The 17229-nt window shown below is 37.2% G+C and overlaps 1 protein-coding gene across 1 annotated transcript in view; it reads left to right on the top strand.

Moving 5' to 3' along the window:
- Positions 1 to 8263: 8263 nt before the first annotated feature.
- Positions 8264 to 17229, top strand: part of ANKRD50 (ankyrin repeat domain containing 50) — a 45992-nt gene continuing 37026 nt past the window's right edge. The window contains exon 1 of the mRNA XM_063108560.1: positions 8264 to 8775. Within this exon, the coding sequence (XP_062964630.1) occupies positions 8264 to 8775 (512 nt within the window). The remainder of the gene's footprint in view (positions 8776 to 17229) is intronic.

Below are 17229 nucleotides of genomic sequence, written 5' to 3'. Positions count from 1 at the left end.
TTTTATTTCCATCAAGTAGTGTTTTAGTTACTTATAACTATAGAGCAAACTACCCACACAACTTAGAGGCTTAAAACAGCAATCATTTTGGTATCTCATATGGTTCTTTGGTTTGACTGGGCCCAGTGAGACAAATCTTTCACTGGTCTCACTTGGGATTATACACGGAGTTGCAATTAATGCTGGGACTGGAGTTATCAGAAGACTTCATTGTCCACTGGGATGCTGGGCTGGCTGGGCCTCTACATTTCTCCATATTATCCCAGAGCCCCTCCCTATGGCCTCCTTATGTGGTCCCTCTGCATGGCCTCTTTAGCAGAATAGCTAGACTTCTTTAACGGGGGTTCCTAAAAGTGAGCATTCTAAGGTAGGACACAAAGGCTGCCAGTCCTCTTCAAGTCCAGGCCTGGAACTGGTAAACTGTCACTTATGCCACATTCTAATGGTTAATACAAGTTACATGCCAGACCAGATACAATGAGAAATGACTGCTGTAGAGCTAATGGCTAGGTCTCACAGACCCCTGGAACCTGTTGTCCAGACTGGGTGACAAACCCTTCACACACAGCTCTACTGGCTAGGTATAGGAAAAGGTCCTTGGAGCCGTGGGTGAAGAAATAATAGGCTTTATTCAGAGCTAGGAGCAGTCGACCTAATATAGCTTCCAGGGGCATCCTCTAGAAGCTTTGCGTATCTGAGCCCTTAGTCCTTTTTATTCAAGTCCATAATCCAAAAAAAACCCTGGATGCACATGCGCAATCACATTAGACAATAACAAGGAACACCCATGCTCACGCGCACACCCACCTCAGATGCTTGGTAAGACTCGAAGGTCCAGGGGCCCTGACCATTTTCCTTATATTTTCCCAACAACTGCTTAAGGACGTAAATTTTCAGGAGGCATGCTTCATTAGGAGCCTCTTTAGAGTCTAGCTACCCCATACAGGTGGCTAGTTGGAGAAAGGAAATCAAAACATTGCTTTCATTCCAAATGTGGGACTCTATACATGTGCTTCTTGGAAAGGAATTGTAGAGCGGTATTTTCAGTATGTTTCTAGTACAGAAATCATCTCTGACAGGGTTCTGTGTTTCATAGTTAAAATACTTGGCATGCAGTGCTACTCACCCAATTCAGTCTAGGAATTTTAGTAACATTTTCCCATCAGAATAATTTTCAAAAACATAAGGAGCTTAATCAAAATTAAATGAAAATAAAAATAAATTTTAACAGTCCAAAGGAATGATCATATAGTAGGCTAACCGAAGAGTGCTAATAAGAAATATAGTCATGTAGATAAAATTGAGCAGTAAGAAGATTATAGATTATCTCTTGGTGAACATTTAACATCCAGCCTACCTTAGGAAAAACAAAATAAAAAAAAAACTTTCTGAGAAGTGAACCACCATGCATCGGCCTCTTGAGTTATGTTGCATGCCCTCTCTGACTGCAATATCACCACAGTGCAGTACAAATGAGTTCTCTGGCAACCTGTGTAGGATGGGAAGCATGGGATTTACAGAAACATCTTATAAGATATGTTATTCCCACAGACTCATTCAGTTTATTTTCATGCTTTCTATTACATAATAATAATCTTCCAAATTAATAAAATCTGCCTTCCTGAGATTGCCAATGGCCAGGAGAGCTGGCTTAGCAAGTAACAGAGACTTGGAAAAAGAAAAATTAAAGTGTGTTTCTAGAAGGGCAGGGAGCCTGAGGACAATAAATAAAATAGTATTTCTTATTTGCTCGAGAAACTGGCAAAATAATAAATTCTGTGCAGCAAATCAAATGATTAATTTATCTCATGTTTTGCTAAAATCTGGTCAAAAAATATGTAGTGGACATAATAAAGTTATGAAAATTCACCTTGACAAATGACATTTAGCATTAGCTTCAAATTAATATAATTAGATGTAATTATTGCTATTATTAAATATAATCATATGACAAAGGACTCAGGAATGTAACTTATTACTGTCAGTTTCAGCTGTTCTCAGATATTTAAAATGTGGTTCAGAGAATATTTCGTGAATGACATTGATCGAGATAGATTTGATGAAAGGGCGATGTTGACATTGTGGTAAGCAATGGGAAGTCATTTAAGACATATAAACCTATAGAAGAAAAGTGTAAAAAATAGTAATGAGGGGCCGAGCCCATGGCGCACTCAGGAGAGTGCGGCGCTAGGGAGCGCAGCGACGCTCCCGCCGCGGGTTCGGATCCTATATAGGAATGGCCGGTGCACTCACTGGCTGAGTACCGGTCACGAAAAAGACAAAAAAAAAAAAAAAAAAAAAAAAATAGTTATGAGAATCCAGTGGAGGGACATATGTTAGAGGATCCTAATTTGCTTCTTTAAATTCCTTGCTGCTAAATTCATATGAGAGGTGGAAAAGAATATGAATTTCAGATTCATGCTATCATGTATACCGTAGGTATAATTTTGGGGTCTACTGAGTGTTTTCACTCTGTATAGGAGCCTGTAGGATAAAGGTGAAGAACTGTAACCAGCCACTTAATAACTTAAGCTGGTGAGTCGATTCCCCTTGGCTGGTAATTCTGCAAAATAAATGTAATCAGGGGTTTGTGGAATCCTTTGAAGGAACTGCCTGTATCTTACCACATTTTATTAGCAAAAACTACTTTTAGGCTTGTTTTCAAGAACAGGAATGAATACAGCTGGCAACAAGTACTTTCAAAATGTAAGGCTTAAATAAGCATTCTTTTAAAAGGGTATTAAAGAGGGAAGTCACAGCTGGATGTTCCTGTCATTATGCTTACCATGTCAATCAAAGCCTTTCTATAGTCTAGGTCTCCATGAAGTTCAATTAACATAACTAACATACATGTGTATTTGTGTAAAAACAGTACAGTTACTAGTAACGTTAAAATAATCTGGGATGGTTTGGTAGACCTTCATTATTTTATTTCTAGATTCTGCCATTGTACTGTTTAATATTGTATGAGATAAAATGAATATAGTTCTTTAAATTTATGGGGAAACCTGAAAGGCTGACAGCAATAACTCTTTTCTTGACCTTTTCCAGATTCAAAATAACTAGTCCCTTCTTTCCAAGGGTAGAGTGCAGGATACTAGCTTAAAAAGCAAAATACAGCTTTATATAACTGGCTAACACACATACACATCCACCAATTCCTGGGCTTGGTAGTATTCAGAGAAACTTTCAAGGCTGCTGATCTTGCTATACACTTGGTGTACTAGTCTGGTGTGCTGTGGCCTCTTGCTGCTGCCTCCCACATGCATGAATCCACCAGGCTGCAACTTCTGAGAATCACTGCTAAATGTAAAAAATGTGAGGTATATATGAAATATGTGAAATAGGGATTGAGTCACCCTGTGGTTGAGTACATAACCTGTAAACTGAAGCTTTTGTACAGTGAACAGAATTCTTTAAATTTGTGGCATACTCTGAAAGACTGCCAGTGATAACTGTTTAAAGCATTACTTTCTAAATAAACTTCAGTGACCTACACTAGCTGCACTAGAAGACTAAAATGAGTCTTGTAAATTTTCATAGCATTTCCCTTCAAATAATTGGAACTCTAAAATCAAAGTATTCAATTTTTGCATCTTTTAGGTATTGTGATTATTGAAAACAAAGTTTGCAAATAGAAAAAAAAAATTGAAATTTACCTTTACTAATCAAGAATCTAAATAAATGTACTCTATGATGAGAGCACAGATGTTATAAAAGACCTAATTTTAAAATTTATAATTGTGCTTTGGAAAAACCTCAACTTGTGGGGAGAATCTTTTGATGATGGAGCTGCTGTTTCTAATTGGATAAAACTATATTTGGCATCCAAATGGATTAAAATTGAGAAGTTGTATAATTTTGCAGTATATAAATTTGATTGAAACCATCTAAGAAAACCTACAAGTATATGCTGAGCTTTGTCTTGTAAAAATAATTTGAAGGATTTAACTTTGAGATTAAAACATAAGACAATACAAAGATTTGGGCTGAAAAATTTGTACATTTCAGTATAAAGAAATGAGAATTGAGGATATATTTTATTTAATGGAGTTTGCTTTGAGCTTACTAGGTACCTCACCATTTATAGAGAAATTTTTCAATTTATAATATTACAGTTTACAGAGCAGCATTAAATTGTCAGAATTTTAAATTTATGCAACTGTGAAGATTTAAGAAAATTTTATGAACAAATTAAAAATAAGGAAAATCATATTAAAAATGAATTCTTTGAAAATGGCAATACCTGGTTTTGGAGAAAACGGATTAAAATATGTGAATATGTACCAAGAGTAATTACTCTGCTTATGCCATTTTTAGTATTTAGATAATTGATAAAAAGAAGTTTTGTAAAATTTGGTATATACATATATGTTATTGTTAAAGCTTTTCAATTAGGGAAAGCAAAAAGCCATAAAAATGAAATATGAAATAAACTTTAAAGCAAAAAATATAAAATTCTAAATGGGTCTGAAGATTAATTACTGCTTAGTTATAGCTGATGTTATTTAAAACAGCATTTCATAATAGTCATTAGTTATAAAAGAGGCCTACTAACCAAAAGTTTCTGTAACTCCTCTATTGGGCAAAAAGCATTTTAATTATCGTATTAGCAAATGGCTTAATGGAAATGTTAATGTGATACACACATTTCTCATTTTAGATTTTCTCTAAACATATAATATTACAACCATGAAACTGAAGAAGTCAACTTATTCAATGCCTATAAAGTTGCATGGCAAACAAGCTAAGGGGTAATTAAAACTGTTTAAACAAAAATAAATCAAAATTGTAGTTTTTAAAAATTAATTTTCATCTCTCTAACTCTGGAGAATTTACATTCTTATTTTTTCTTGTGTTATTGAAAAGAAACCCCAAATTGAGGGTACATGTATTAAATACGGTTAAGACCAGTAAGTCTCAATTGCCATGAATAAACAACACAAAAGAGTAAGCACAAACACAAACACGATATATTTGTTTACCTGCTTTTTTCTAGTAAGGCATGATAGCTATACCTTCTAGTTTCTACAACCAGGTGAAAGACTTGCTTAATATTTTGGGAAATAAACTCATTAAAATTAATGGAGAATGGAAGATAAGGAAATCTTGGTTTTAGCATAAACAATAAAAATAAGAAAGATACTACGTTTTCTACTTCCATCACAGTACATTTGTTTTCCCAACAGAAATTTGGAATCGAAATAATCCAGGTCCAGTGAGTGCAAACACATGATCTGTCTAGTCCAAAAGTAACTGCTCCGTGGGCAAGCCTCCTAGGTCGGTTCCTCTGATTCCACATTCTGACCTCGACCATGGACCTTTTCCCTCACAGTGGCCCCTGCGGGTCATCAAGCGTTCAGAAGGGCAGGGGCCTGATACCTAATTGTGCCTGCTGTCAATCTCCATCTGATGGAGGCCACGACCTTTTTATGAGGCGGGTGGAAACGTCGCTGCCACGTCGCCCTACACTCCTACTATTTCTATTTTTACCACCTTCTTCCCAGTCCTTTCCTTCCATCGCTTAGTCCCAAGCTGAGAAAGTAAAAGCATCCCCGGAGTTTAATGGATTGAAAGGAGACCCGGACGACGAGGGGCAGGGCAAGGCCCGGAGTGGCCTTTGAGGCAAAGGTTTTCAAAGGAGAAGCAAGGGGCAAACTCCCCCTGCCCAACTGCTCATCCTAAGAGCGGATATGGGTCCAGAAGCCAGGGAGTCTCTCCAGCCTGGAAGACAAAGGAAGGCTCAGGGCCGAGTGGTGACGGGGTGGGGGCAGCGACTCGCGTGAGCTTGGGGACGTGAGAACGCAGCCCCCGCCCAGTTCTCCGCCTCCCCTGAGAAAGGCGGGGCCCCAACGCCACCTCCAGAAAGGTCTCCCCGCGGTGCCGACACCAGGTCCCAGGCTGCCGCACACGCCCAGGCACGGGCTGCGACGGGCCGGCGCGGTGGGGGAGGGGCGGGACAGGGGGCGGGGCCAGCGGGCAAAGAAAGGCCCAGCGGCGGGATAGGGGCGGGGCCGCCGAGAGGGGCGGGGCGGAGCCGGCCGGGCCGGGGCTGCCTGAGACAGTCACTGCCCTGACGGCGGCGGCGGCGGTTGGCCGGTGGGGGTTGGGAGGGGTACAACTGAGGCTGCTGGGGCAGCTGGAACTGGCAGTCGCCGGGGGCCGAGAGGAAGATCTGGGGCTGGGAACGTGCCCCTGGCCGGGCGGCGGAGACAGCTGCCATTGAAGTGCCGGCAGCGCTGCTGGCGGCGGCTTCTCAGCGAAGCAAGTGTCTGAAGCTGAGTCTGCAGTGGCGGAGGCGACAGCAGCAGCCACGGCGGTGGCGGGGGTCGAGGTAACCGAGAGGCGGTGGCGGCGATGGGAGCGAAGCCCCTCCCTCAGGTTGGAGGCTCTGGAGCTGAGGCTGGGGCTCGGACCTGATCCACCCGCCCTCTCCAGCCTCGGGCCCCAAATTCGACCTCTGCCTCGCTTCGCCCCGGGCCGGTAGGAGCGGGAGCTGGGCACGGGGTGGGGGCGCAGAGCCGGACGCCCACCGGGAAGCGACCCCTGGTTAGTGAGTGGCGAGGACCTCGGGCACCCCCTCCCCCTTCAAAAGACACACCCCATCTCGGGCGGGGCGGGGTGCGGAGGAGCTCGCAGCCTTGTGGAAGGGTAGACCTCAGTGTGGAGGCTGCACCTCCGCTCGTGGCCTCTCCGAGGTGGCCCCCCTGTGGCTCTTTGGGGCGGCTCAAACCAAGGTGGTTCCTGTCGCTGGGAATCCCGGAGTTCCTTTTGTCTATCAGCTGAAACTAGAGGCCGGAACTGTAGGCAAACACCCACCGGCGCTGGAGCGCTCTACTCCTTACCCCTTTCCTGCCTGGGAAGGAATGTCCCCCAGGAGCTTTTCTCCAGCCACAGTGGTAGATTTTATTCCTAACCCCCCATCCTAAACCTTCCTCCTTGGCGCAGAGAAAGGATTCATCTTTTACTTGTGTTTGGTTTATCATTTACATGAGAACAATCAGCCCCCTTCCTTTTTTTTTTTTTTTTTTTTTTTTTCCTTTTAACCAGTTCCCATCCAGTCGCATCCCTGGTAATCTGCCCCTAGATTTTGCAAACTATTAACAAAGAAGTGTGGCTTGTCGAGTAGACCGAGTTCTTGGCTGACTGGACTGTAAGTTAATAGAGCTTCCTTTGCTGGCGTTATTCTACCAAAGAGCTTTTTGGCTGGAGTTAAGGATGTTACTGTATGTGCATAAAATGTCTTTTTTTTCCCCCCTTTCTATGGCGAGGTTTTAAAAACCTGGGGTAACTTGATCAAAGTGTGGCCGTTTGGGAGGCATAGCCATGAAGGAAGAAAAATGCAGAAAATAAAATACAATTATTTCTGGGGTAATTGTCCAACTTTCTGAAAGTGTCAAAGATGAAGTATGTGGACTTTTTTGATTAATTTAACTGGTAAATTGTATCCTTTGATTTATAAGCTTTTAATATGATATTTTGCACTAAGATTTTTTTTTTTTTTTTAATTTTAGTAACTTGTTATTGTTGACTACCTGGACATCTTAAGACCAAGACAACTGTGAACAGGTTCATTAAGAATCTTGAAAAATGCGTTTTACTAATGCTTTGAATTAAGAAGGTGTTAACAGTGGTCTGTAATATCTGCCACATAAGAGACTATAATCTGAAACAGTTCCCTGGCAGTTGCCCAGATGCCTGAAACTGGCAAGAACTAATACTTTGAGTGATCATCCTTCAACAAGAAATACAGAGCTACCTACAAACTGTATAAATGCAGTCTCTTTGAGGACATTTAATGTAATGGACAGCTTTTCTGCATCTAATTTTCAGATACAGAATTAACACTTGGAATCTGGAGAAGCATTTTGTACAAATTGAACGATTAGGCTTTCTCTTTAGTTTTCCAGATGTATTGCCTCATCTGTATACTTGAAATATCCACAATCACATAAATTCCAGATATAACCATGCAGTTATGTGACTCATCAAGATGTAGGAAAAGTGTTGCTGAGCTTTGGAACCAGGCATTTTTTCCATCAGTTCAACAACTAAACTAATATATTCTTTATTAATAAAGAATAAGGAGCCAAATAAAGTCATGCATATTATGTTGACAAATGGACTCTGTGGCTGTTGAATTTTACTGAAACTGGTTATTCTGTCATTCAAAGTCAACTTAATATGCAAGTTACGTCCTAATGGATGTAAAGACCTGTGTTGTATCCAGATTCTAGTAAACGTTGAAGATAAAGAACCTGTTATGACTAATCCTTGGGAAGAGAAAGTCTGCAAAATGGCTCAAACGAGTTTACTGCAAGGGAAGCAGTTTTACTGTAGGGAGTGGGTTTTCCACAAACTTCAGCATTGCCTCCAGGAGAAAACTAACTGCTGCAATAGTGCTGTCAACACACCATCGCTTGTTATGAATTCTGGGAATAATGCTAGTGCTGTCTCTGGAAAGGGAGCTTCCTGGGGTGTGTTGCTGGTAGGAGGGCCTGGCAGTGGCAAGACGGCCCTATGTACTGAGCTCTTATGGCCAAGTTCACCTACAAGCTTGCAAAGAGGTTTACATCGCCAGGCTTTGGCCTTTCATTTTTGCAAAGCCCAGGACTCTGATACTTTGTGTGTTGGAGGGTTTATTAGAGGTTTAGTTGCCCAGATCTGCCGCAGTGGACTACTCCAAGGATATGAGGACAAGCTAAGGGATCCAGCAGTCCAAAGCCTCTTACAGCCTGGGGAATGTGAGAGGAACCCAGCTGAAGCATTTAAAAGGTAACAATGAGAATGTCATGGTGTTCAGGTTTCTATGCAAAAATTAAATTTTTTTTTTTTTTTTAACTTTATGGAGTACCTTTACTAGTGCTGTACATTTGGGTTTAATCTGTGGTTGTGAATACACCTGTTTACTTTGTGTATTGAAGGAAATGAAATTTAAGCTTTGTCTGGCACAGTATATGGATTAAAAGTATGTCTTTTAATTTTACTTGTTTAATAACAAAATGTTACTTTTCTAATATGACATGTAAATTGTAAGGGAAATTTGTTTTTATAGTAGAGAACATAATTTAGCTGCCTGGAAACTAGGCTGAGTTTTCAGGGAGGTTGAACTATTCATAGAGCTGAACTTAGAAGAACTCTCAATATAGAATGTAGTATCTTTTTGTTTAAAGTAGTATTATTTCTTTAAATAAAAAATGTTCTCTTTAAAAGAGATTATTGGCTATTAAGAATCTGAAGAAAATTTGCTAATTGTTTTAGGATTTATTCCCCTATTGAAGAACTGAAAAATTAAGTAATATTTTGAACTATGTGATATTTATAAAATAGTGAACATTTGGGATCATTTTAGTAATTTTTAGTGAGTGGTACAAAAAACATTTTTTCCTAACTTCAATTAAGCATTTTTCCATGGTAAATGGATTGGTCTAAGAAGTAAGCGGGTTGCTTTTCAGAGTGGTTTCAGATTCAAAATATGTTCAAGAAAGCATAATTCCTTGAAAATAACTTTTTCTATATCACTCCTTTGCTCATTGTAAAAGCAGCTGGCAAACTGTTGTTTTGCACTTTCTATATCTCATTTCTACTTGAGTTACTTATTTTGTCATATACCTTTTCTCCACAAAAACTATTTTTTAGCAGGCAAAAAAGTTTGTTTCTCAAAGATTCTGGTATACACTGGAGGAGTGTGTGTGTGTCTCTCTCTCTGCCTGTGTGAGTGTGTCTCTATGAGGTATTGAACAGAATTTGAATTGCTATGAAAACAGTGGTTTGATTTTATTATGTCCTCAAATCTAATGGTATGAAATCTGTAAATTTTGGAAGTGATATTGAAAATATTTAATGGTAATTATAGCAAACAATACTTGGCAGTCACTATTCTAAGTGCTTTACAAATATTAAATCATTTGATCTTAATAATAATCCTGTGAGGTAGGTACTACTATAATTCCCATTTTATAGATGAAGAAACTGAGGCATAGAGAGCCTAGTTGTCCAAGGTTACAAGCTAGTTAGTAGCTGTATTAGTCCATTTTGTGTCACTTACAACAGAATAACTGAGATTGGGTAGTCATAAAAAGAGGTTTATTTGGCGCACTATTCTGGGACAGCTTCATCTGGGGCGGGCCTCAGGCTGCTTCTACTCATGGTGGAAAGCCTGCCAGTGTGAGCAGAGATCACATGGTGAGAGAGGAAGCAAGAGAGGAAGCTAGTTGCCAGGTTTCTATTAACAAGTAGCTCTTGTGGAACTAATAGAGCAAGAACTCACCACCCCCTCCCTCCCCCTCCTAGGGAGGGCAGGAGGGCATTCGTCTATTCATGAGGAATCTGTCCCCATGACCCAAACACCTCCGCTAGGCCCCACCTCCCAACACTGCCACACTGGGGATCAAATTTTAACATGGGTTTTGGAGGGCCAATCATATCAAAACTATAGCAGTGGCAGAGTTGAGATTTGATATATTTGAAATACATGTGTATGTATACATGTTTGTAATCATAGAAATTCTTTGGAGAACTTGAGAAGAGGAGTAGTTTAGAAGAAATTTGTGTATGGTGAAGTTGAGAACAGGAAGAGAGTGTCAGTGTGGTTTGAGTGTAGTTTTCTTATTACCCATATAAGTGATAGAGAGTGGTATTCTAGAATGAGAGTTATGGATGATGGTATAGAATTCATACATGGGAGGGTTTATTAAAGTCAGCCAAAGGGGGATGTCTTTGAGAGGTGTAATACTCTTGTAGACTTCTTAGTGTGTAAACGTAGTTCCAGTACCAACTCAGGGCAAATTTATTATCTTTTGCAGTTAGCCATCAAAATCAGGATTAAAATTGTCTCATTTTTAAATTAATGAAGAAATCTGTTAGTTGGTGACTGTGGCACAAATATGATATGCCAGGTTTGATGGGAGAGTGTTCAATGTAGAGTCACTCTGTATGGAATAATATAGTTTTTAACACAAAAGCTTTCCCTTTTAAGAGACTTAAAGTCTCTGTACACAAACAATGCTTTTCCTCTTGATTTACTGCTTTTTCTAAAGATATGAGTACTACCAGTAGCTGAAGAGCTGAATTTTCATTTCTGTTATAAGTAATTTCATAAATTATTTGGATTTAATGACACCTTAAACAATCACTTCCAAAGAGCTTAATCTAAATTGAATGGAATCTAACTAAATTATGTAATTATATAATTTATTGGAATTCATATGTTTAAAATATTTAAAATTATGTCTGATAACTATATATTTTTGATATATTCTGATCCTAAACATATATTTCTCTATAGTATTGTAGTTTTCCTGGAAAAAAAACTATCCTATTCAGATGTTCCTCCTATTATTTTTTTGCTGTGTGAGTTGCACTTATTAACTAATTAAAGGGAAAAAAGAAGCAATTAGAGCTGTGTGTAGAAAGCACACCAGAACTGCTTTTCTGATTGACAGAAGGAGAGAATCACTTTGTATTCCCAATCTGTACTTTGTTAGAAAATGCCACTCTTTTTCCTAGGACCATTTTGGTGCTCTTACTTAATCTCTTACTGGATCTTTCAAAAACCTGGGTCACTTTCTTTCTTCAACGTTAATTAATCATAAAATAAATTAGGTAACTTTGGTATTGGAACACTCTTTCTGATCATTCATAGAGTTGCATTTCCTCTAGGACTGTGTAAGCTATAATATAGCCATATTCAAATACAAACATGAAAGCATAGTTCAGAGTTAAAAATATGTTTTTCATGGTCTGTGGCATTAGATGATATAGGCCTCTACTTTTGGACAAATAGTGAAAATTTTATTGTGGGTTCTATTAGTGACTGACTGACTTCTTAAATAAGTCCTTTAGAGGATTTTATTAGGAATGTGTTTTATTTAGGCATGGATAGATGTAATTCAACAGGTAGACAATGGGGCAGAAGACTATTGTTCCCAAGGTGTTACAATATTTTGAGGGAGATGGAGATGGTAGTAGGTAAATATAACATGACCGGAGATGAAATGAAAATGTAAGCAAAGAGAAATAAAATCTTTTTTTTTCCAGTTTTGACAAAAACAAAATCCTAAACCAGTTTTTGTATTGTTACTTTCTTAACATTTAAAACTTGATAATATTGATGATTTCATGTATTTATGTGTGAAACAATTTAATAGTAATTAAAAGCTGATAAAGAAAAATCTTAGTTATTCACAGATCCGCAAAGCTGGGGAAATTGCAGAGAATGATTAAGTAATGGATGCTTTTTTTTATCCACTTATTTTTCTTCAGTTTTACTTTCTAATTTTTTCTATTTTTTACCCTTACTGAAACTAGATAAAACAATTAGAACTGCAAGCTAACTTTTTATATGAAATCATATGGTTGGGTAGTAACTTGTTAGTTACCAGTTTACTGAAATCATTTTTTCTTTATGACCATTAAAACAAGGAAAGGAACTTTGTATTAATGTAGTTAAATATTGACACTTAGATTTAGTTGTCATGAAATTTCTTCTGACATACATTCATTCACTCTTAACAGCAAATATTGAGTGTTCTGTGTTTTAAGCACAGCTCAACTGAGGTTTGTATTGAGAATCTGTATGTGTGTGTGTTAGGTAGCGTTCACCCAGAGATAAATCAGTGAATTGAATAGAACAGACAGAATTCACTGCCTCACTGAACTTAAATTCTATCATTAATATTTATCTTATTTCTGTAAAGAGAAATAACAGTTGGAGTCAATACTTTAAAGTGTTCCTGTAACATAGAACATTTTAACATTAACAGAATTATGTGATCTGCTACAGGAAATGACAAGGACACATTAATTTCTTATTTTGTTTTTTTAAAAACTGGTTAAAGTACAAACCTATTGTTAGTATGTTTACAGTATTTTTTTCCCACATTTCTGTTAGTGGAACTAAGTTGATAATGATTGTATTTTTACTTGTTGTGAGAACCAAAAGCTGACTTATTTCATTCTGCTTCCCTTTCAGGTTTTTATTGCAAAACTTTGTATATTTTATGTTGAATATATCTTTTCTAGAGTTAGTTTTAGAGGTAGAATTTCCTAGTAGCTCTATAACTACAAAACAAATTCCACTTATTTTTGATAAAAGAGTCAAGCATCTAAGTTAGGGAATGAAGAGTGGCAGAGTAGTAGTTTCAGGCCTTGTGATTGGTTTAGAAGCAGAACTAAAGATGGTTATTTCATTCAACCATAAACTCCTTTCTGAACCGTGTTATCATGGGTCTTGAACCCCTTAGAGTCTTTTTGTAGATTTACATGGATGTGGTGCTGGGGAAGTACAGATCTTTGTTCCTGGTTATGTATCATTCCCTAACTTTTATTTCTGGTTAACAATCTGCAGGACCAGGTATAAGTTTTCTTTATTTGATGTCAATTTTCCTATATTGAGTAAATATGTTCTGTGTAATGCTCACAGGGAAAATCAAACATCTTCAGGGATACCACAAATTCAGTCTAAATGGAAAAACATTGTGATGAAGAATTAAAGGTGAATGACTCTAAGCTTTGAGAGAGTAACAGAAAAGTTGTGTAAAGGAAGCATAGCATGACAGAAAAAGATTGAAAACTGAGTGACAAATGTTGACATTTGTTTTTTATGTCAAATAGGAATCCTTGAATGTTTGAATATTCTTTCTTGTATTTTATCTCCTTCTGGAGCATTTATGGTTCTGCACTTATATCTCTTTAGTTTTTTAACTTAAGTCTAGTAATTTATGCATGTATTTTTTGTTATCTCCTCTATTAAGCATATGCTTCTCGATGACGTTATTCATGACTGATGAATTTTTTATATTTACTGTAGTGCTTTGTATAGCACTTTGCATATAATAATTGCTAAATGATTATCTTTTGAATGAGTGAATAATGCTACTTACTTATCTAGAATATGTCTGCACTTAATTGAGAGAAGGCTGACGACCTTGAATAAGAAAGGAAATTGAAAATTTATATCATTTAGCTGAGTTTTAAATGCAGACCAGACTGGTATAGTGATTATTAATTTATTAACCTTCTGTCTGCTCTTTAGCATGTATGAATATGGCATTAGTCCAGATAGTTTTAAGTGGCCAGATATCTATCTCCTGTCTCAACTGGCTCCAAGTATTTTTGGCACACTCAACAAAGGGGCTAAGAGCAGAAGGGAGCTGGGATGTATGCTTTCTTCTTATACTCACTTATAGTGTGTTTTCACGGTAAAATATTTCACTTTCACAATCTATCTTGTATAGCTAATACTATTTAAGATAATTGTCATTATCCATTCTTAAATGCTGTCAAATTAAAAGATCCTTGTAAAAATGTCTTTCCTGTTCAAATTTTAAATAAATGAATCAATATAATTTTCGTAATCAAAATTTTACGTTTGTCTTTTACTTTTCACTGAATTGTCTTTTGTTTCCAGTTTTTAACTGTATCATTTTTATTTTTAGATGGACTTCTATTCATTCAATCCCTCCCATTTTCCTTCATGAAAATCTTTTCTTTTTACTGTAGATTGGTTCTTTCTTTTATACTTAATATCAAGTGCTGCTTCCTTTGGTTCCTGGTACTCTTTACCATGTACTAAACCAATCCTCAGACTCCAATCACTTCTGCTATACTGGCATAACATACTGCTCCTGTTTGCTTATTTATACTGTTGAAAGTCAGCCACATTCTTAGTTCTATTCAGAAGTCTTTTTATTTACTTTTTGATAACTCAGATACTTTTCAGACCAGAGAGAGTTAAAGTGGTGCCCCACAAACTGAATATGTTTTTTACCTAACTTGGAAAATTTCACATGTATATTTTCTTGAGGAAAAAAACCTGGAAATTTTGACAGTACTAGATTCTCATTCTTTTAAAGCAATAATCTGGTGGAGCTGAGTCAGCAGCTGTCTTTATATGAGGCCTACATGTTTAATTTGGTTCATTCCCCTCCACTCTCTGTTACTCTATACCAAGACCACTTCATTTGTTTATATATGCCAGCCTGGCTTCTACAGCCATTTCCAAACACAAACATGTTATCTATTCCCCTGAAAAAAGAAAGTGTATTTTTTATCTCCCTCCAAATTCGTTCTTATGTTGTCTCAAATTTGTTCTATGAGTGCTACTTCCTCTTCCCTGTCACTTTGTTTCTTCTCAACTTAGAGAAATCTGACTTCTGTCTACATATTTACAAAAAGATGTTTATGAATAGTTGCCTCTGAATTTATTGTTCAGTCTGTATTTATCCTTCGATGATGTGTTTTAGAACTTTTAAAAAAATTATTTGTATTTATTTCCTTTCAGAATCCCCTGTGGACTTCATTCTTTGATGGCCCTTCCTCCAGTTTCCTCTTTGGGTGCTTGCCCCACAAAGCTTACTTAGATCTTCTCTCTTTATACATACTCCTTCAATTATTTTGTTTATTTACATGGCTACCAGCACCCATATCTAATATGAAAGCAATCAAATCTGTATCAACAGCCTTTACCTTCATTCTGGTCAAATGTATCTTTTCATTTGGGTGTCCCTCATTAACCTTCATATATTCAAACTAGCTTCTCTAACACCATTTCTATTCATCAATTCATTTCTTAAATATTCAGTGCTAGCCATGTGCCATATATGTGCTAAGTGTCAGGGCTAAAGTAGTGAGCCAGACAGGACACTGAGTGGGGAGAAATACATTGAATAAATAGTAACAAAAGTAAATGTAAAAAAACTCCAGCTTTGATAAGTGCTAAGAAGGAAGGAACAGAATGATAAGAAATGTATACAATATGTAGCTTGATCATTATCTGGAATTCTGGGAAAAGTGACTCTTTTATCTAAGTTGTTTCATAATTAGTCTTTTTTCCAATACCCTTTCTACTCAAAAGTGTGCTCTTTAGATCAGAAATATTAGCATCACCAGGGAGGTTGTTAGAAAATTCAGAATCTGCCTTTTAATAAGACCCCTAAGTGAATCCTGTGCACATTGAAGTTTGAGAAACACTGCCCTAGGCTAGATTCTAGGTTTTCTTTGACTAACTTCTATTCTAAGATATTTAATCATTTTCTTGGAATGTTTCTTGAATTCCTTTAATCTAGAATATTTGTTCACCTATTCCTAGTTGGTCTACTTAGTTTATTTTGCTGACAATTGCCCAATTAACTGTAGTGAAACACTGCTTACTTCGGGCCATTTCTCTGAGCCTCAGATAACCTTCATAACAAATTCAAATTTCTCTGCTTAGCTTTAAAAACTCCTGATAATTTGGTTCTACTTCATTTAGAGAGTGTTATCATTTTTCCAGAACCTCATCAGAGCACATTAAGCTCTTTGATTCTTTTAAGAATGAGATAGTATTAAAGTTTGTAGGGGATATGGACAAGTAAGAAAATTCTTATTTATCTTAGTGTTTACTAAAAGCATTTGTGTACAGAGTAAAAATATAAATGTTTTGTTTGTTAATATTGCAGATTTTTTTAGTTTTTTAGCCCTTTACTTTGTTTTTAGCAATTTTGCTGTTTTTTAATTTTATTAAATAAAATTATTTCTGTGAAGTAAAACGGTTTGCTTTTATTAAGGACAGTAAATAAGTACTCAATGTTCTGCTCTTAAAAATTTCTTTGAAGTGTGCTCTGATTGGTTGCCTGTCTTTACACTCTAGTTGTTCCAGTGATGTCTTTGACCATTACCATTTTAATTGGTTAAATTTCAAACTGATTTCTCTCTATAATGTTATCCCAATCTCAGAGATATTCTTAATGTCCTTTTATTTCTGCTATACACGTGTGTAGCTAAGTATGGTCTTTGGTAATAAAACAAAATTTGAAAATGTTTATGTAATTGCTTAAGAAAAATAAGTAATTAGTTAAGAGGACTAATTATATTTTACTGATGCTTGTCTTGAAGAATGATTTAGAGCTTTACAGAAACTGGTCACCTTTTACAATTATGTCTCATGATTTGAATATGTAGACACTGTGGTGAATTGAATTATTTGCCTCTATTCATCCCTCCATGTATCAATGATCTTTCTCATGTGATATTTTAGATCCTTTCACCGGAGAAGTGTCCTTCTCTACCTTCTGATTTTGACTCAGCCATGTGATTTGCTTTGGTCAGTGGAATGTTAGCAGATAGGACCCAGAGACTTAAAGTTGGGCTTGTCCTCTTGTGCTTCTGCCATCACCATGAGAAGGACATGCTCTGGCTAGCCCGCTAGACCAAGGAAAATGAGAGAGATGTGGAGCAGACAAGATCTAA

This window comes from Cynocephalus volans, chromosome 9 (assembly GCF_027409185.1).
Source record: "Cynocephalus volans isolate mCynVol1 chromosome 9, mCynVol1.pri, whole genome shotgun sequence".
Taxonomy (NCBI): domain Eukaryota; kingdom Metazoa; phylum Chordata; class Mammalia; order Dermoptera; family Cynocephalidae; genus Cynocephalus; species Cynocephalus volans.
This window is presented reverse-complemented; position numbering and strand designations above follow the sequence as displayed.